Source organism: Ctenocephalides felis, unplaced genomic scaffold (genome assembly GCF_003426905.1).
Source record: "Ctenocephalides felis isolate EL2017-DRISC unplaced genomic scaffold, ASM342690v1 CF-g0.4_SCAFFOLD_03570, whole genome shotgun sequence".
In the NCBI taxonomy this organism is placed as follows: domain Eukaryota; kingdom Metazoa; phylum Arthropoda; class Insecta; order Siphonaptera; family Pulicidae; genus Ctenocephalides; species Ctenocephalides felis.
In genome coordinates, this window is record NW_020539724.1 from 8772670 (window position 1) to 8794681 (window position 22012).

General features: G+C 30.8%; 2 protein-coding genes across 2 annotated transcripts in view; one reads left to right on the plus strand and one right to left on the minus strand.

The window, feature by feature from the left end:
- The window catches only part of LOC113382688 (mediator of RNA polymerase II transcription subunit 13), a 99728-nt gene extending 79330 nt beyond the window's left edge, over positions 1 to 20398 (minus strand). Inside the window, exon 1 of the mRNA XM_026620918.1 lies at positions 20311 to 20398. Coding sequence (XP_026476703.1) covers positions 20311 to 20379 — 69 coding nt within the window. The 5' untranslated portion in view covers positions 20380 to 20398. The remainder of the gene's footprint in view (positions 1 to 20310) is intronic.
- Positions 20399 to 20557: 159 nt separating this feature from the next.
- LOC113383172 (39S ribosomal protein L50, mitochondrial) lies at positions 20558 to 22005 on the plus strand. Its single transcript, XM_026621419.1, has 5 exons — positions 20558 to 20771; positions 20891 to 20979; positions 21409 to 21608; positions 21672 to 21791; positions 21875 to 22005. Exons 1-5 carry the CDS (start codon positions 20592 to 20594, stop codon positions 22003 to 22005), a joined length of 720 nt encoding a protein of 239 aa, XP_026477204.1. The 5' UTR covers positions 20558 to 20591.
- The last annotated feature ends 7 nt before the right edge of the window (positions 22006 to 22012 follow it).

Here is a 22012-nt window from a genome sequence, read left to right on the forward strand (position 1 = left end):
CAATATGGTAAAATAGTTGAAAATTTCATAATAAAATTAGTGGTGCATTAATAATAATTGCTAGAACTTCCCGCACAGTATTTTTTTTTTCTAAATTAAAATAAAAAATATAATTTTTGAAAACTTTGAAATTTTATAGAGCAACTTTAAATACGTTTGAATTTCAATTAGTACTGGACAGTTGTAAATATAGTACAATAACAAAAAAGTTTAGTTCAACAAAAAGTCTTAATTCTTAAAAACTGGAGGCTACTGTGTATATATTTTTGACTGCAGTCCTAGAAATTTTATTTATAATTACGAATCTAAAGCTTTCAGAAATAAAACTAATAAAAATTAACCCCAATAACCGAAAAATGATCACATTTTCACCAAAGCTCCAGGTTGCACTTCAAAGCTCATAATTTCCAAACTACGTGAAATAATTTATTTTTATAAATAATTTAGTTTTCGTAATCCCAGTATCATGTAATAGTAGGAACAGTATTAATAATCAATACTCAAGACGTTGAGTTCTGAAACACCCTGTATATGATTTTTTTCTTTTTTTTTAATTATATTTATTTGATCATCTATCTACACGAGATATAAAATCAATTGTACTTGATACAGAGTAGACTGACCACCCTGTACATTTAATCATTACTGATTATTGCATAGTAATTCAAAATATTTTGTATGTAATTTTAAACGAACCTGTATTTCTGAATATCAACCGATGATGGAGTTATAAAACGCATTCAGTATATAAAACATATTTAATATATCATTGACCAGCTCGTAATTGCATTACAGGCTTACAGCGATAAACTCATAAAAAGAGTGATAAAACCAAAGCTCCACTTTAAGATGTGTTAAAATAATGCGAAGAAACGTTGCATCTCAATGAATAATAATATAATATTAAGAATTATATAAATTGTTGAATTAATCGCTTGCAATAAATCATTTAGTAGACAGCAATTTATAAATGTACTCACAAATAGAACGGCAGGAAACTTAGCACACCCACTGAATGATAACGTTAATGAAAATCGCATAACGTGTTCTGTATAAGTTACGCATAACGTCAATGGGCTAAATATAGTTTTGCTGATTATATAGCATAAAGTACTTTTAAAAACAATAATTAGCGCTTTATAATAGCTCATTAAAGAACTTTTCAATGCCAATGCAATAATTGATATATTTACCATAAAGTTCAGTCTTAAATTTGAATAATTTTATGTAAACTGTACTATGCGATCTAAATTATTAATTTTATGTTTCCAAACTAAATTTACAAAACATGATTTTATTATGTGCCAAATTTAATTTGGCAATAGCGCTATCATATCAAGAATCCTTTTACAGGCGCCGAATTAGGTATAAAAGAAAGAAAAAACTGAGGCGGCGCCAAACAAAGATGAGTAGGCGGGTGTATAAACAGTTTTACAAATAAGAGAACTGCTAATTTTGTATTAAACGGGGTCATCCGAGAAAATATGATAAAGAAATAAATCTACCAAACGTTACATTAACTATACTAATATTTCTACCAAACGTTACATTTTAGGGGGATGGGGGGATTTGACAAAAAATCACGAAATATCACGTGGGGGAGGGAAGGGTATAGCAAGATATCACGTGCATTTATTTTTTAACTGATTTTTTTAAAAAAAAATCAAACATTTTCAAAAAAAAAAAATCAAAAATTTTACAGTTTTATCACGTAACTAAAAATACACGTGATGTTTGAGGGGGAGGGAGGGTAATTTTGAATATCACCATGGATCATCACCAAGAGGAAAGAGGGTCCCAAAAATCCTTAAAAACTCGCTCACGTGATAATGGATGCCCTCTTACTATATTAATATTAATATAGTAAAATTTCACATTCGATAGACCGACACCTCCAATAATCCGACACCCTCGCGACCAATGCGGTGTATTTTTTTAAAAGTTTGGAATTTTTTCCGCTATTTCCAACCAAGTATGTTAAAAATTATGATTTTTCACTATAATCCAGTAATCCGAACATTCCAGTAGTTCGATTCAAATTTGTCAAAAAAAAAAAATTACTGTGCGTGAAGTTGCAGCAATTATTTTTAATGCACCACTAATTTTATTATGAAATTATCAACTGTTTTACCATATTAAAATCCTGATTAAATGAGCCAACTTTTAAGAGATTATGCCAAAGCACTTTAGTGCATTAAAAAGGGGGCCTCTTCTGTATGTCGATCAATTTTGAAAATTATAAATTCATAGTTAAACAAAAGACCTAATTTTTGAAAACTTGAGACAATTGTATCATTATTAGACTTAGGTTCTAAAAATGTTATTCACGATTACGGATTCAATGTCTAAATAAGTGAAATCAATGAAATTAACCGTATTTTTATCAAATAATTTTAATTTTTAACAAAGCTCTTAAAAGCTCATAATTTTCAAACTACATGTATATTTTATTAAAATTTAGCATACATTCAAGAACTGGAAATATTTCTATTATTAATTATTACTGTGAAACTTTTTCAGTCCAGGACAAACAAATGCGAATTAAAAATAAAATGCAACAAACAACGCGTAAAAGGTGAGTATATTTGGTTTACTTATTTTGTTGTATATACAGATAAATATTGAATTGATTAAAGAATATTTTTCATTTAAATTAATATGTAATAATAATAATTTAAAGTAATCAAACGAGATCTATCAAATAATACAAAGCACTAGTAGTAATTATTTTACTTGTGCTTCTACTTTTAATAATACATAGTTCATATTTTCCTGTATATTTTTACTATACATATCCTATACAGATTATATTGATACCATCTTAAAATATAGAAGTTTCCTATGACAACATTGTATTCCTAGTACCACACATTCATTGGCAAGATGCCAAGATTTAAAAACTTGGTGCTTTTCCATTACTCTGACAGCAGTTTCATTGTGTAGTAATTAGATAAATTACAAGAAATGAATTGGTAAAGATGATAATTTTAATTCTTTACATTTGGACCGTGTTGGACCGATAATGTAATTAGAATTAAAAATATTTAAAACATAAAATAATATTATTATAAGATAATATTGGCTTATAGAATTATATTATTTTGTTTGCTATTTATGATTTCAATGAAAACACAAAATTGTATAGAATTCATAATTTAAGTTCAAGGAATTTATGAATTTATGAATAATTCGATAAAACTGTTCCCTAAATTTAATTCATAAATTTTATTCAATTTTTTGTTTTTTTTTTTATTGTAATTGCAAATAGCAATCAAAGCAATATAAATTTATAGGCCATTATGAAAAATGAAACTTTATTTATATCGAACAGTAAATGTAAAGAATTACAATTACATGACCGTATAATTACAAATATCGATTTTCCCTTATTCTTGGTCATCAAAACAATGTTTGGTGTATCAAAGTTGTAAGCAGGTCAATCAACCGGCCGACCTTGCGGGAGTCCGCAGGAATCGAACAGAGCTTTTTCGTACGGTGGCGTCGGAGAGATCAACCGAATGCTAGTCGTCTCCAGAGGTTTGCGAATGGTAACAAAAAGGCGGGCAATTCTTTTAAACGATATGTGGAATATAATAGATTAAAAAGAAACTTTGTCTTTTAGATTTATTTATGTATAGAAGGGGTAATTGATTAATTCGAACTGCAAATAAGAATTACATAGCAAACATTAAAATTTAACTACACGTTTTCGAACTTATACGGTTTTTGAAAAAAAAAAAATTAACGAAATTTATTAATTTTTCTTATATCTTCAATAACATTTTCATAGCTTTACTGTAAAATATTTTATTATCAAAATGTATGTCACATTTACGAAATTCCTAGTAGTCTATATGTCTTTGATGGAAATATGTAGATAAGATGGAAGCTCCCACTTTCATGATCAAAACTAAATTTTATGTGTGTATAAGCTAGTTTGTTTGAAATACCAAAACAAAGTGCATCATTGTATTTAAACTTTGTTTTTTTTTTAAACAAAATGGGCTTTTCCTCATAGTAATTTTTGTTCAGCACGAATTTTCCATAAAATAGTGAATTCTTGGAGTCGCACGTTTTTTTATGAAACCTATCTTCCATGTAAAGCGAAGGATAGGTGTACTTTCTTTTACTTTTACTAATAATAATTTAATTATATAGTAATCTTTGTCATAGATAAGATGATAGCTCTCCGTTTTATGATCAAAACTAAATTTTATATGTATACATGCTAGTTAGAGCGTCATTGTTTTTAAACTTTGTTTTTCATCATATTAAGGGGCACAACTTGTGTAACCGCCTAAAAGAATGGTGATTTTTGGGAATTTATATTAAAAAAACTACTTTATAAATCATTTCAAAATTTTAGGAATACATTTATACATGTTTTAAGAATACATAGTGAAATTTTTGAAGAAAAAAATTAAATATTTTTTAAGTTATCGTTAATTTCCAACGGCGCGAAAAAAAAGACCCGTCACTACCTACTGCAGTGATTCCGGCCTTCTACGTGGATGAAGTTTAATTTTATTAAAACTTATTTTATAAAAAATTATTAAAAAAATATTTTATAAAAAATCTCGTTAAACTAGATAATATTGTCTGTAAAATGACCTATAATAAAAAATAAAAATTGACAAAATAGCGGCGTTTTAAAAAAAAAAGTCGAATTTTACCCAAAATTTTTGTCGTTTTTGGACTGCCAAAATTCGATTTTTGATCCGATCAAAAAATCGATAGTTCATTTTACGGAGAACTATATATAGAACATGTAAAAAAAAATCGATAGTGATCGGATCATTTGTTTTTGAGTAATCACTGTAGCAAATTCGGAAAATGCTGTTTCGAGAAAAACGCCTTTAAAGATAAAATGATCGTTATACTATATGCTATTTTATACTCTTTAAATGGCTGTGACTCAAAAACTAAGATATCGATTTAAAATTTTGGTATGTTATTTTTAAAGGTATAACCTATAACCTATCGAAATATGGAAAAATTGAAAATTCGATTTTTTGAAAATTTCACACTAGTAGTGCCCCTTAAAAAGAGATAAAAATTATAGAGATTTTCGTTCAAGCATTCATATTTTTCAACCCGTGATTTTCACTTTATCCATATATCCACGACGAAATCTTCCAAGAACGTATCAAAGACAAACAAAAGCAGCAAGAAATAAAATGTGAAATGAAAAGCGGTATCGTTCCTCTTTCCAAGTCAACTCGCTTGAACCCGAACGCGTGACCGCTAAGCGCGCTGATGAGTGCAGAGATTTAGCGAACACCAATTGAAAGGAATTCCCGCAAATGATATTGACGCGGTGTTTATTCCGAGACTCATTTTATATTGCAATGGTCAAGAAGCGAATTATTGGTTCCTCGAAATAAATGTTAAATGACAGGTAACTTAATTATATTCAGAGAAAATACTGCTAGTAAATATTAATTTTATTTAAACCATACGTATTAATTTTATTTAAACCATACGTGGTAGTCCAGTCATTTGGTCGTTTTGCCGGTACAGTACTCCGGGAATTCTGAAAATTAGTAATATTATAGATTTCGAGGTGATCTTTACGAAATTCAACTTTGCACCTCAAATTTCTACGATAAGTCGCCGTCATATTGGAAAAATGGCACCAAGAAACAGTCTTTTTTAAAATATCTCTTTCTGGCTCATTCTACGATAAAAGTATCTATGTACGAATTAAACTAGATAAAATTTTCTACAATTCTTTAGAAAACCGTTTTTTTGTAAAATTGATAGTTTGAGAGTACGGCCGCCTCAAAGTCTTTGCTGCTCTCGCCGTAGTATCAAATCTCTTCATATATGACAGCACTTTGAACTTGACCACATTCTCTCTAATAAATAAAAAATTTCAATGTTAAATTAAGCGAATAATATCTAAAAATAAATAATTGATTTAACAAAATAAAAGATATTGAATAAATTATAGAAAGTTTTCTCTAGTTTAATTTTGTTTCTCTAGTTTAAATTTGTTTATTTTTGTTTTATAGCTACTATGCTATTGAAGTGTTAAAAAATCAGCAAAGAAACAGAAAAATATTTGAATTATTTTATTTCTAGATCTTATTCGCTTAATTTAACATCAAAAATATTTATTTATTAGAGAGAATGTGGTCAAGTTCAAAGTGCTGTCATATATGGAGAGATTTGATACTACGGCGAGAGCAGCAAAGACTTTGAGGCGGCCGTACTCTCAAACTATCAATTTTACAAAAAAACGGTTTTCTAAAGAATTGTAGAAAATTTTATCTAGATACTTTTATCGTAGAATGAGCCAGAAAGGAGATATTTTAAAAAAGCTGTTTTTGACGCCATTTTTCCAATATGGCGGCAACTTGCCGTTCAAATTTGAGGTGGCAAAGTTGATTTTCGTAAAGAGCACCTCGAAATCTATAAGATTACCAATTTTCAGAATTCCGGGAGTACTGCACCGGCAACAGCCTTTTTTGCACCAAATGCCTATGGAAAGTGTTACAAATATTTAGTTCAAGCTTGAAATACCAAAGTATGATTTTTCCAAGGGCAGAAGAGAACTTATATTTCTAAAACCGAAATCGCCATTTTAATACAAAATTAATTGTAAAATTCTGAAACAAAATTGATTATCAACAAAAATATATGCAAAAATAAAAATTACACAAAATATTGTTTTCCTTAAAAATAGTAATCAAAATACATTGGAATCTTACAAGCAATTGTTGCATGAAAAGAGAGAATAAATAATTTAGAATTCACCCCATGAAGAGTTTAAGAAAAGTCTAGTGTCTCAACTTGAACATTTTCCTTTATAGCAATCTTTTATATCCACTAAAATATTTTCAAGAATAACGGAACAACTTAATTCGCTTTGATATTACTACGATAGAGCTGTTCTAGAACAGAACTCTTGTTCGCACGCGTCAACATGTTGCAAGACAAGCAAGCCGGTGTCGATGTTGCCAGATCGTGGAACAAGTTTCGATTATTACGGCACATTCATAATAGGACCAGGGATGGCGTACAAAGTTTTTATGTTTTTTATCTACAGGTCGGATAACTACCCTTAAAAAAGATGAAAATTGGCTATTTTGCTTAGATCAATCTAAAGACCGGAAAGGATAATTAGTCGTAGATCAAAACACAAACGATGTATATTTAATTTTATTTAGTAAAATCGTATAGAAAAAATGTATGAATAAATTTATAATATTTACAAATTCATAATAAAAAATATTTATAAATTTATAATAACATAAATAATTCATAATATTATTTTATAAATCTTTTATAATTCATATTATTATTGATAAGCCTTGCAGTATTTTTTAAAACATTATACCTGTTATAAATATTATATTACATCTAACCCTGATTTTACTACATGCTACAGGCGAAGCCGGATAGAGCAAAGAATGTCGAGCTCCCTGACATAAGCGACAATTTTACGTGAACTTGCAGCAGCGTTCAAAATAATAGCTTGCTGAATTATTTTGCCTTGCCTATATTACATAACTTCCATCCCAATAATTGTAATGTATCAGAAATGTAATTTATTTCTACTCTTATGTAAGGTAATAAAATTAAGTGAGTAATATAAATGATAAAGTGAAGACACTAAATTAAGTCGCGAGCAAAAGTGTTAATTATTTAATTGGGTATTTATTATTGATATAGTTATCATATACCTAATCGCGTGAAGGGACAAAGTGGGTTAGTTAAGACATTCTGAATAAGCTAAAACAAAAACTATGAATATTACGACCATAAAAAACGTATAAAATCTTAGTAAATTGGCAAAAAAATCAACTATTATAGAAAATATATAAAAAAACATAAACTTCTCCACCGGGAAGTTGAAACAAATCATCCCAGATGTGGTCAAATTACGAGGAATCCATTAATTTTAAGAATTTTAGAGCCCTTCGCATCCCTTGGTGGTACGTAGTAACATTTAAAATAATTCCCCAAATTTTTTGTTTTTTTTTTTAAAATTTAGTTTTTTTTTAAATTCAGGTAAAAAATAAATACACGTGATATTTTGCTAGAACCCCTCTGTCGTCACGTTAAATGGAATCCTCCTTTAAGTAATACTATGAAACCAAAGTTTCCAAACCTGTGAGGCAAGGCTGTTTCTAAGGGGTCGTACAGCTCTTTCCAAAACTATTTTCGAAAATAAATAAAAAATAAAATTATATAAAAAAAATGAATAAATAATTATTTATTATGCAAATTTTTACATAATATTGAATATTTAAATATTTGTAGTCTAATAATTAAATTATAATATTTGTTGAAAATTTATGAAATTAAAATGTTGAAAAAAATTAAGAGGGCACCTTTTTGTAGGAACGAGAGAAGCGCAATACTAAAATATGGGAAAAGATGGTGTAAGCGCCCGGCGCAATGTTTATTAAAAAAGTCAATTAAAAATCACTACACACGGACACTTTATTACCTCGAAGGACCAGATATAATTAATTATTAAAAAAGGCTATATCAGACCTGAAATAACAAACCACTGAATAAAAAATATTAACTAGTTCAGAAATTGTTTGTATTTAATTTTAGTTAGTTGTATAAGATGTGATCGGGTATACGTACAGAAAGGATGAATTTCTTAAAAACTATCTTAGTACCTAGAGTAGGGTAGGAAATTATTTTATTACAGATTAGAGGGAGTTCAGTATATAGGTAGAAGGAGATGGATAAATAAAATTTGTGAGGCTCGAACATGCCGCCCCGTTTTGAAAAAACAATGGGAAATTAATTTACATGATTTTTCAACATTGCTTCATGTAGTTATGGTGTTATGGTAAAGTTACAATAAAAATGTATAATAATGATTAAGATTAATTAGTTATAATTAGTTATAATTGTATTGTGGAAATCACTAATTTAAAATGTGGCGTTCGTAAATAAACCAAAAATGTAGAAATTATGTCAAAAGATTAATGAATAAATATGTAAAATAGTTATGTATTATGTATATTTTTACATAATTTTGAATATTAATTTGTGGTCTAAATTATATAAATTAATAATTAGTACAAATTTATGAAATATAATTGTAAATAAAATTAAAGGTGGGTAATTAAAAAATTAGAAACCTGTGGTGTTCGTTGTATGCATAATCTTCGAAATTTTATTGATTTTTTAGTAATTAACATCGTCGCTCTTTATAGATAAAAAGATTTAAATAATGAATAAATTACCGAATTAATTTTGTCACTAAAACCCTTCAAGTAACCGAACGTATCGTATTAGTATTCGTATTATTAACTATACCTTTAGGTACGTGCCGACTTAAATTACGAACCTATTACTAAATATCAATGCCGGTAACAACGCTAATGCGGCGAAAGTCGCCGCGATAAGTACACTATAATCCGGGCGAGCTAACCTAACGACTTGTAAGAAGACGGAACAGAATGAACATTACATATCCGTTCAGTAGATACGGACAGGGGCATAGCGGTATCCAAGCGGTATCTGCACGTCAGAGGCTCAGAGCTAGTGTAAGAACGAAATATCGAGTACTGAGTAAATATCGATACTTTGCAGTCGATAGTGAGTACTTTTGGTATCGATTTTTTAGCTCGATCTATTTGCCAATATCGATCTTTTTCGTCGATAGTACTCAAAAATAAAAGGACAGCGTAATCTATGAACACCACTCATCGATCAACTATGAACACCACTCATTTTGCGAAATGCTATGCAACAGTCTCATTAGGTGGTCATAACTGTTCAAAGAAGTGTCCAAAATGATCCCGAAGGGTGTCATTAGTCTCAGAATTTATTGCTCAAAAACCCAAAATGAATATGACCACACTAATAGATAAAGATGTTTATTTACTACTCTTTTGTAAAATGAAACGCCTTTTTAAAGTACCAAAATGTTTTATAAAAACATATTCAACAATCGAAGTATGATTATTTCAAATAATAATATTCATCAATTTCAATATATTAGTATTTTCGTAAAAAAGAATCGAAATATAATTATTTCAAATAATAATATTCATCAATTTCAATATATTAGTATTTTGCGTAAAAAAGAATCGAAATATAATTATTTCAAGTAATAATACTCATCGATTTCAATGCGTTATTATTTTTCTTTCTAAAAGTATGTGAATTGTAATTTGAAGTTAAAAAACAATTTACAACTTAAAAAAGAACAGATGAGCAATATTTTCTTTGTGGTACGTGAATATTAAAATGTCTCGTTTTCAGTTTGTGCACATTATGAACATATTTTAAGAATCGGATTTCAACTGACCCTTTCTGAATGAATGACAACAAAACTAAAGAATACTTTCCTTAGTATAGTGGGCAAAAAACTTTTAGAAAATAATAAATTAATTTGGTTCTTGTGGCAATTGTTTGCACTGAAAAATATTAAAAATATTATTGTGCTTAAAAATACTTAAAAAAAGTATTGCTTTTTGAATATAGTATAAGACTATTATATTATTTTAATCAAAAATACTCAACTATTATAACTTGTCTTTTTTTTGAAAAATTATAGAATTTGAAATTAGTATTGAAAAATTACTGTTAAAATTTTACAATATTGAAAATGATTCTGATTTAACACATCAGATTACAAGCAATAGAATTCATTCTAATATTGTGATATGACATTTAATGAGTTTTAGATCTTTCTTGCACTTATGTTTGATTTTGATGTAAAGTACTCAAAATTCGATATTGAGTACTATCGATACTTTCGCCACGATATTTTGATTAGATACTTTTCAAAGTACTCAACATCGATCTTTTGCCTCGATACTTGTAACACTAGTCAGAGCAGAACGCGCGCGCGTATTCGCAAAATCCAGTCGAAGAGTCGAAGGCACGATCGGCGGGCGACAAATATAGTGGATTCGCTTCAACCCAAGTACAATTTCATACATAGTGTGGTTTTATTGCACACAGATGATACGCGTTCTCGTTCCCTCAAAGGCAACGCAGCAAGTCGAAGGGGCCAAAGCGCACGTGTACACCTCGCTGTGTGTGCGGTGCTATGCTATTCTTCTGTGTTAACACACTATACGGTTTGTGTGAATCGAGAGTGGGATGTTAAACACGAAATCCAATTGTTTCTTGATATGATACTGATATAAACGTCATCTGAGTAATTGAAAACGCCGTCATTAAATGCACCGATTTGTATTAGACAAATTGACAATTTTAGTAAATATATACACCCAGGGCCGGTCCTACCTTGCATGCAATGCATGCGAAAAATGCGGGCGCAAGCCTTAGGGGGGGAATAAAATTTATAACATTTTTTTTTTTAATATAATATCAAGAACACTGAATAGATTATAATAGTCTAACTAAGTAGTTGAAATGGAACTTGTTAAAATATTAGGTTGTCAAATATCTCCCTTCCGCTTTTTTGCTCTTGGTTTATAATACAAAAAGGCGGAAGGGAGATATTTGATAACCTAATAATAGATACAAATTAAATCAGAAAAAATGGAAAATGGGGAGTCAGTGCTTAGAAAATGGCTCATTTATTCCGAGAAATTGAATTGTAACTTTTGATTTTATAGCAAAAGCTTCGCATCTGATAAACTTTGAATTTTGAAGCCATGGAAATGAAGAAAATATGAAAAATGGAAGCAAAATTTACATTTTAACAAAAATCTTTGAGCTTTTTTATATATAGTGGTTTCATACTCTAAGTTTGATTATTTACTATGCGAAAATAATACAGATACAAATATAATTAGTTTTTTTTTGTTTCGATATAGTTCGAAAAATATGTAATTTTTTGCATTTTTTACTAACCTTTGGACAATACCTTTAAAATACGTTGAAAACTTAACTTCAAAACAACAATCTGATACTCTGAATTTAATGGGAAAGTAAAGATGAATACAGTTTGGTCCTCACGATATCAATGGCGTCCATTAATCACGTGAGGTTTTTAGGCGGAGGGGGGGGGGGGGTTTGACAAAAAATCACGAAATATCACGTGGGGGAGGGAGGGGTATAGTAAGATATCACGTGTATTTATTTTTTAACTAATTTTTTCAAAAAAGTACAAACATTTAAAAAAAAATCAAAAAATTTACAGTTTTTTCACGTGACTAAAAATACACGTGATGTTTGGTGGGGGAGGGGGGGTATTTTTGAATATCACCAAATATCACCAAGGGGGAGGGGGGGTCCAAAAATCCTTGAAAACTCGTTCACGTGATTAATGGACGCCCCCTAAGGAGAAGTTTACGAGCTAGAAAAAAAATTGCTTGCGAGCGCTGAGGACCCCGGGACCGGCCCTGTATACACCTTTCCTTATTTGGCAACATTAAACATTCTCTATTTTGATAAAAATGTAAATAATTTATGTAAATTAGTAATATATTTACTGAATATTCTTAAATTGCAAATGATGCGAAAAAAATGATAAAATTAACTATATATATTTTTTTAAATCGAATTGTTAGTATTGTTACCCAAGGAGCTTTGTCATAAGCAAGCACAGCTTGCTCGTTCAGGTTGCGGTTGTGATGACGTATCATTTATTTGGTCAGTGATATGTAAACAGATCATATAATCAAATATGTTTGTAGGGTTTTATTGAATTGTAGATAAGCAAGGAAAGCAAATCTTAGAGTTTGAATGATTTATATTTGAATATTTCATTTAAGGCGAAGGAAAATAAGTAAAATTTGAATAGAAATAAGAGGCCGTCTATTAATCACGTGGGCGAGGAGGGGGATAGAGTGATATCACGTGTGTTTATTTTTTACCTGATGTCAAAAAACATCCAAAATTTAAAAACATTATTTTACAATTATTTCGAGGTATGAATTGGCTCCTCAGTAGTACATCAAAACTGTCGATGTATAATAAAATTTTATTATACAAAGTTATTCTCAAACCAGTTTGGATGTATGGCATCCATCTATGGGGTGCTGCTAAAGTCAGTAACTTACAAATAATTAGAAAGAAAGAAGAAATTAAAAAGAGTGCCCATAATTTCAAGACTAAAATTGACCACCAGTATTTACAACACCACACATAATATAATATTAAAAAGAATACAATTAATAGATCTAGCACATTAATCAATAATAAGTTGGTCTACTATATTATTTAAAACAGGTGTGTGTATGTATGTGTATATGTAGTCTGTGTAATATACTTTGTTTATAATTGTATGTATATTTGAGTTTCTTTTTTTTCTCTTTATTATACCAAAATTGAAATATAATTTAGTACAATAATAAAAGGTGAACAACTGGGTTTTCCTTTTAAAATTTAATATGGTATTTGTCAAACTAATTACTCAATGTCTTTCTATTTAGATAGATTGTAATTTATAAGAAAATAAAAAAAAATTCTAGGTACTAAAAATACACGTGATGGGTGGGCGAAGGGGGATTAATTGTAAATATAACTACGTATCACCAAAAGCGAGGAGGGACTATAAATTTTATACATTTATCAGTAAGAAAACATGTATATAAAAATCTCTATAGGGGGCGTCCATTAATCACGTGAGGTTTTTAGGGGAAGGGGGGGTTAGACAAAAAATCACGAAATATCACGTTGGGGAGGGGGGGTATGGTAAGGTATCACGTGTATTTATTTTTAGAAAACTGATTTTTTAAAAAAAATTCAAACATTTTCAAAAAAAGAATCAAAAAATTTTGTTTCTCACGTAACTAAAAATACATGTAATGTTTGGTGGGGGAGGGGGGGTAATTTTGAATATCACCACGAATCACCAAGGGGGAGGGGGGTCCAAAAATCCTTAAAAACTAGCTCACGTGATTAATGGACGCCCCCTAAGCTATTTTTATACTGTAAGTGTATAGCTAAGAAAAATAATCAACAATAAAAAATGTTATACAGTAGCCACTTTTTCTTGATCTTTGGACTACTGGATAAATAAAAGCAATAAAATTTTAAATAATTTAGCACATTTAGCATAAAATTAGTAAATTTATTAGGGTGCCCAAAATTGAAGTATTGAATTATTTTTTTCATTCCCTGTTAAGCAAAGAGATGGCAAACCTGTTGATAAAAGTGTGCACATGTAGACAAGGCATTAGGTGGCTTGGCGTGGTTTCACAATTTATCAGTGTAAATGCGTAGCGCAACACATAAATTATGTCTCATTTGCAACAATGCAACGCTGCATTTGCCTCAAACAGGCAAGTATGAGAACATAACTTTCAGACTAATACGTCCGTATAAGACAGGGAGAAAAGGGATCGTAATAGACACCCAAAATTGATTACATGGAAATATTCCAAATATTGTCACAGGTGTAATAGGCAATTGATGGAATGAATTGTATTTACTTGTCCAATTATATTAACTAATTTATTACAAAAATTGTTTGTGCAAACAATTTATTATATCGTTACTTGAATAAAAGTAAATAGAGCACAGCCATTACAACTTTCTAAGTGCTATCATTTTCTATTACATCAAATGTGTTCTCAACAAACGAAAGAATGGAACGGTCCGAGAAAAATGTAGTCAGTGTATCGTCCATTGCAAATTTCTTGTAGCGCTAGTTACATAAAGAGAAAGCTATGTGGCAAAAAAAAAAATAAAAAAAACTTCAACAACACACTTGTTGATACTGAATAATATTATTTTATATCACGCATAGTCAGTAATTCATCTTTTTTATGATATTTTTAAAATTTTATTAAAATTAGTCACTTCTGTAAACAACATATTGCTCAACAAGAAAATTAGAGTTATAAGATCAACAGTTAAATTATTGGCAAACATTTTGTATTAAGTAATACATAAGTATCAAGTGGAAAATACTAATTTGTGAAATCATACAATGAAACATTTTTTCTGCGATGATTCGCTAGATGCAAATTAATTTAGGTCAAATGCTTTTAATACAAGTCGACCAATTTAGGTCACTATAATATTGCTGAACAACAAAAACTATGTTAATTATACCCAGTAAGATGATACTAAGCCGTGAAAAATCGTAGTGAGAAATTGATCAAATTTGATAGAAGTATAACTACTTTGCATCTCGCAAAATGAACTCTCATTCAATTAAATCATTTATAAACAGAATATATTTCAAGCCGCATTTAAATTAATTATTTCTATTATATTGCTCAATAAGTGTTTATAAAACAACAAAAGTGTTATCGCCAACAATTGCATAAAATGGTTTCAGAAATTCTATTATTGTTTCATGATACACTATCATAAACGCTTAAGAACAACACAATAGTGCAAAACTATGTCGCTTTTATTAAAACTAATGTATAATAATATAGCTGGATCTAGAAGGGGTGTATTGTAGCAAGATAAATATCATTTTACCAACCTACATATGTAGTTTTGGTTTACACAGTGTGCATTCTGTGTTCTATACTGTCGATAAACGAACGTAGTGGTGTGCGGAAGTACCCGCAAGAGTACAATATGCAGCTCGATGAGAAAAACCCTATCCTCGCATACAAAAGCGGATAGAGGGATAGCAACAAGTATAAATTTACTCATAAATAAAACAATCATCAAACCAATCTGGACCTACGGAATTGAGCTTTGGGTCTGTGCTTACAAATCGAATATAGCTATGATGCAGAGGACACAGTCAAAAATTCTACGTACAATACTTAATTCTCCGTGGTACGTGACAAATGAAACCATTCACAGGGATCTTAACATGAAAATGGTGCAATTAACGTTCAAAGAAGTTGAGGAAAAATACAAACGCAAATTGGACTCACATTCGAACCCATAGTTGACATTACTCAACCTTTTGGCATAAGGAGATTGAAACGACACTGGCCTTTAGACTTAGTCTTAGATTAGCTCTAATATAATATTATGATATTAATTGTTAAACTAAGAAGATCTCATTGGAGTTCGCTCTTCGATATTGTCAAATTAGTTCATAGGAATCTTTATGTATTTCTGATTGCTAAATAAAACAGAGTTAAAATAAATAAAAAAATAGATTGTCATAAATACCTACTATAAGTTTCATCATCGTATTATATGAATTAGGCGAAGAACGGTAATGTAAATGTCCCATGATCATTTTTGACTACCAAATGTGAATTTTTGTAATCAAATTATAAAGATTTTTGAATCATTCTGATCGGTTGCACCATTCTCTCAAAAACCGAATTACAATTTTTGGCTCATTTTGCCTTGTATCCTAGCAACGGCTGGACTCGTCTTGGCCAAAAACTAATCAGCACGTCTCGTTATAAATAGAAACCGAATGTTTTATTAATCATCGAAATCGTCGACGAAAAATTGTATCCGCACCTACATACACACATTACACATACACATACACATACATCAATTTTTTCTGAGGTATGCCAAAATATTCAGAAACCTTTGAAACATAAAGAGATATGCATTTTTTTACTGTAACTCACCCTACGGGTAGTTAAGGTACACGAAAGTATTTTTTAGTCACTCGAGTAATTTTGAACACATAAAACTAAAAGAAAATGTGACTGTAAGAAACGATATAGCAACTTCAATCTACTTAACAAACAAGAAGAGACAAACACAAAAGCAAAATCAGATTATATATTTCATTGTACTTTTATTTAATTTCGATTATCAGTTACGTTTCATATTGCACATATTTTAAATTCAAACATAAAAATATGTCTACAAATATGTTTACAGAATTAACATATTTTATTCTGATCAAGGTATTCTTTGAGGTGGTGGACACAGTTTCAGCTTCGCACAATACATCGTAAGTTCAACCTGGCATCGAGCATCATTGATATTCATTTGGAAATATAGATCGCTAGGCCGTAGACAGTGGGAAATCCGTCATACTAAACTCTTCTCCTCGGAAATTAAAGTGGTGCAAAGCAGGACACATCATTTAGAATCTAAACAATGCATATGATGAAATTAGAACGTTTCATTACAAAAAATGGAACACTGAAGAAATATTTCACGTAAAACATTCACCAGCGCACTCTTTAAGAGTTGGGGCGTCTAACGCACACAGGCGCAACACGTTCGCTCTGATCAAACGACGCGTCATACTGACCCAGTATAGAGCGCTGTCGTCATGGTAACTCGGATACACTTCGCTATACCAATATATAAGATTACTTCGCCGTGGCGGATCCATATTAAATTCAAAAACGAATATATATTATATGAACTAAAATATTATATATATATATATATATATATATATATATATATAGTTTTATTGAAAGAAAATGTTTTTATTCAGAGAACATACGTTTCGGGTCTTGATTTGACCCATCTTCAGTGCATACAAATAAATTTGAGAAAAAAACACAAAAACACACGGAATTGCACGAAAAAAATAATAGTAAATATGAAACAAAAAATTGACAAAACGTCGAGTTATGATAAATTTTAAAAAAAAATTGTAAAATTAAAATGGATAATATATTTTATCATAAGAAAGCTTATTCCAAACGAACATGTTGTCAGCTTGGAGTATGTGTTACATGTGACACGTTGACACGTAACACATACTCCAAGTTGACAACATGTTCAGGTAATACCTGCCTTTCGTATGCTTAAAGGTGCGTCCACACCTAGCGAACGAACACGAACGAACATGATGAATAATATGCGCAGATTAAAAATTTCAAACAAAAGCGGCCCTCGCGCATGTCAAAATCCATGTTCGTTCGTGCTCGTTCGTTAGGTGTGGACGCACCTTAAGAATAATAAGACTAACTTTTTATTTGATGAATATTTGTGATGACTTATTAATTACATAACTTATCATAAAAAACATGAACATTTTATCACAGGCAGCAAAAAAATATATCACCCTTCGCCTCACATGTTGGAAGCCAGTGCCGCCTACAGGGTAAACATTGGAACTTAAGTCAGTAAAGGTGCTGAAATTTATTGGCTAAAAAGCGCCCCGTAATAAATTATTATTACAAGCTTAATTTGATCAAAAGGCTATGTGGTAACAGACCTTAGAGGTACAAATATGTCATTTGATAATAATTCATTTAATTTTGAAACACATATAGAGATTGAAGAGTTTATTATCATAAATTTTTTAATAATTTATATTCGCATAAAATGTTTATTATTACTTCTTGCTTCCAAAGTGAACAAGCACGAAAACCTCACATGCGTATTTTATTTTTAATTATTACACTATAACGTGCGCAACATAAATAGAAAGTGGTAACGCATCTACTTGTTTTGCTGTTGAAGTGCTAGTTATAATAAATTCATGTGAAGGTGAGTAAATTTATTATTCCAAACATTTTGTAATTGAAAACGTATCAATGTATATTAATAAATAATCTTGTATTGGGAAATGTAAGGAGATAAAAGATACTGTGGTATATACACTAACAATCTAATCGTTGCAATTCTCAAGTGCAATAACCGTATTACTACGAACGTAAGAAAAGGCAATAATGGTATAAAAATCTTTGGACAAGACTTAAGATCTTTAATGTAGTAATTTTACATGGGCCTAGTTAAAATGAGATTTTAAATGAGAATTCATGAAGAGTTCGGCTGACACTACCAAAGTGACTATGAGGCTGATTCTGCGGTAAAATAGACCAATGTTATGGCAAGGCAATGCTACGTTCCAGTTTTCATACATTTTACGGCAGAATCGGCCCATACATGTGACCAAGAATCTGTCAAATGTGCAATTGAGGCTGCTACTAAATTTAGTAGCATAAATGTGATGAACATTTCTACCACCTACTACCTTTTACTGAAATCTATCTAATTTTGTAAGTGCAGACGAAGGTAAGCTATTCATTGTATAATAGCGCACAATGGCAAAAAAATTCTTTGGTCAAGACTTAAGATCTCTAATATAGTTATTTTACATGGACCTAGTTAAAATCAGATTTTAAATGAGAATTCATGAAGAGTTCAACTTATACTACCAAACTAACTATGGGGCCGATTCTGCCGTAAATTTCGTCTATTTTACCGTAGAATCGGCCTACAAATGTGTGACTAAGAATATTTCAAACGTGCAATTGAAGCTGCTACTAAATTTAGTAGCATAGACGCAGAAATGTGATCAATAGTTCTACTACCTACTACCTTTTGCTCAAATTTAACGATTTTTTTAATTTTGTGGATTACTGTTTGTAAGTGCAGACGAAGGTAAGCTATTCATTGTATAATAGCGCACAGTGCGGAATGTGCCGATGCCCGGAGTTGATTTCTCCCGCGCGCCTCGGACACACTCAAACATTCAAGAAAGAAGAGTTCTACATTTTCACGGATACTGTCGACTGCAAAGCCGTGTTCCCATGGCCGTACCGCTGCTGTATATCTTTATATACATAAAATAGTATGTGAGCTGAAAACTTGAATAAAACGATATCGGCTTATTGATATTGCGATATTTGATGAAGATACATATATTATATTGTAGATTCAGGACTAAAGTGTAAGATTTAAATATTGAAACAAATTGATCCATAGCATTCAAAAATTTCATTACACACAGGTATAATTTATAAGATTTGATCCAAAAATAATATTGTAGAAGAACAGTAATCAATATACAAGTTTTATAAATTTGACAAAGAAAAGGCCACTGTAGGGTTTGAAAACTAACCTCGAGTGGTTAATCAGGTAGCTGTTTCGTGCAATAAAATCACGGATTCGAAATAACAAGTACATTCACAGTTGCGCTATGTCCATTACTACTTTTAAGGAAATAACACTTGAATAGATTCCGTTACCATTTGAAGGTTAGTTTTTCAATTACTAGCGCCTTGATTAAAAATTCTAAGTCGTGAATACAGAAAACTAAACAGAACACACGTATAACACTCAACATACAACAAGGAACGAGCTGACAGCGAAACTCTGCCTAAACGTCACAACACGCACACGACGTACGTACATACGGCCCAGATGTGACGCGCACCGACCGACCTACCGGGGCAAGTGTCAAAGCGGGGGCTGCCTTTTAGCCCCGAGACGAACAAGAACAGGTTTGATAACACTTAAAAAAATATATGCGAAGGATATTTTACAATTACTCAATTACAAAGAGGTAGCATATCTTTTTTATCTAGTAGTTTTATGTTAACGAGCCGAACAGTACATTCGCATAAGTTCGGTTATTGGCGACTCTCGTCTCGTATGTACGAAACTTCAAATACCATAACAATATAGACGCGACGTAATTCTATTTGTTATTCAAAAAATAATAATGAACCAGTACTATAAACGCTGTTGTTCAGTACAGAAATCCATTATTATCTCTATATTCATAAATCATTTGCCTATTTTTCGATTTGTATGGTTAGGAAATGAACTCACCAAGGCAAAAAAGTTTGTGTGGCAATCCTCCAAGCTTGCGCCGTTAGTTTGATGGCTTTGATGCGTCATAGTTGTTTTATACACTTCATTTTCATTCCACAACACTTTACACTAATAACCAACTATAATAACCACTTAAAAATCGAAAATTTGCACGAACATTTAGTTAGCTTTTCACCTTTCAACAGCGACTGGAAAATGGCGGACGGCGCACAACAAGCAGAGCGATCGCAGCGCGCTCGCCCGGCAAGAACTCTGCACTAGGCAGGCAACGTTGACAGATGATAATCGACACACGTTCCGGCCTGGTGCGACAGAGAAAACGTCTGACGGAAGAGGATAGCAAGAAGTCAGATACATCAATTTCAATCAAACACACATTTTATCTAGAAATTACAAACATGGCGGCGCTAACACGAAGAGTTTTCTGTAAAATTACTCAAGATTTCACCAAGTACCATGTAAATATATTAACATAATATTAAATGTACACTAACAGATAACACATATGTCCTTTTTAAAGATTTGATTGATATGTATCCTGTCCACTTTTGGTTAAGTACGGCATTTTATTTTTCAGAGCGGTGCTCGGTTTTACGCCAAAAAATCCAATTATATTACGCCAGGACCACTTTTTAGTCAAAATAATGAGTCGATCGCATCAAAAGGGTACGTATTGCATTAAGAACAATAACGGACTAACAGTCACACTTTCACATCGAGCGATTCAAGCAAAATGATCAGCTGAGAATGTGACAGTTGGTTGCGCACGATCCGCGGTAGACGGCATTACTTGTTTGATTGATTACTTGTAAAATATTTTCATTTACCTGTAAAACTTCATTAAAAACCCATGATGTTGTTACATGCAATAACAATTACATGGTATTCCTTCATATACCAATAGTTTTCTCATTGAATCCTACAATCTTGCTGTATCTTGTTTAAATTTCATTTTTTCTTCAAATTGTACAAATATTTTATACAACAATTAAATGGAGCTTTGAAAACATTCTAAAACATTAAATCAAACATAAGAGTAATTTATATGTCATATGTAGGAGTTATTTATTTACTAAAAGCATAATATCCTTGCAGATTCTTGCGGTCACAGAAATCATACGACCCCCCACAAGACAGTGATTCCAAAGTAACAAATTTATGCAAATCTTTGAATATATCTCAAGATGATAAAACTGTATTAAAAGGTTCCCAAAAATATGAACTTTTATCAAAATGTAGTTCTGCTTTCAATCACAGTGTTCCTAATTCTCTACTTCACGAAATTGAGACTATTGGTAAGACTATATAATACAATACTTAGAGCTTTTACAATATTAAAATTTGGAATGAAATTGTAGAGGACGTAAAGAATTTCTATGCAACCCCTGTTAGCAATGTCACACCTTTAGATGCAATGAAAAATATGGACCTACCTCCAAACTTACATATTACGTATGAATACCATAGATTCCATCCTGGTGAGTTGAACATAAATAATAAATGTGATCTTAACAGGAAAGATCTGTGCACAAACATAGTAAACCTTCTTTATTAATTTTAGATACTGATAAATTATTTGGAGGCCAAACAGCTTTCCCAGAAAGTTCGACTTTGGTTACTGGACTTAAATATAAAAATAAATACCAAGGCTTTACTCCTGAAAAGAAATATGATCCAGAAAGTGTTCGATAAAATCTTG

Coding starts and splice junctions, on each gene's coding strand:
- LOC113383172 (XM_026621419.1), top strand. CDS start 20,592: ATGATAATCGACACACGTTCCGGCCTGGTGCGACAGAGAAAACGTCTG. Junction 20,772..20,890: donor AAGATTTCACCAAGTACCAT/GTAAATATATTA, acceptor TTTATTTTTCAG/AGCGGTGCTCGGTTTTACGC. Junction 21,609..21,671: donor TCACGAAATTGAGACTATTG/GTAAGACTATAT, acceptor ATGAAATTGTAG/AGGACGTAAAGAATTTCTAT.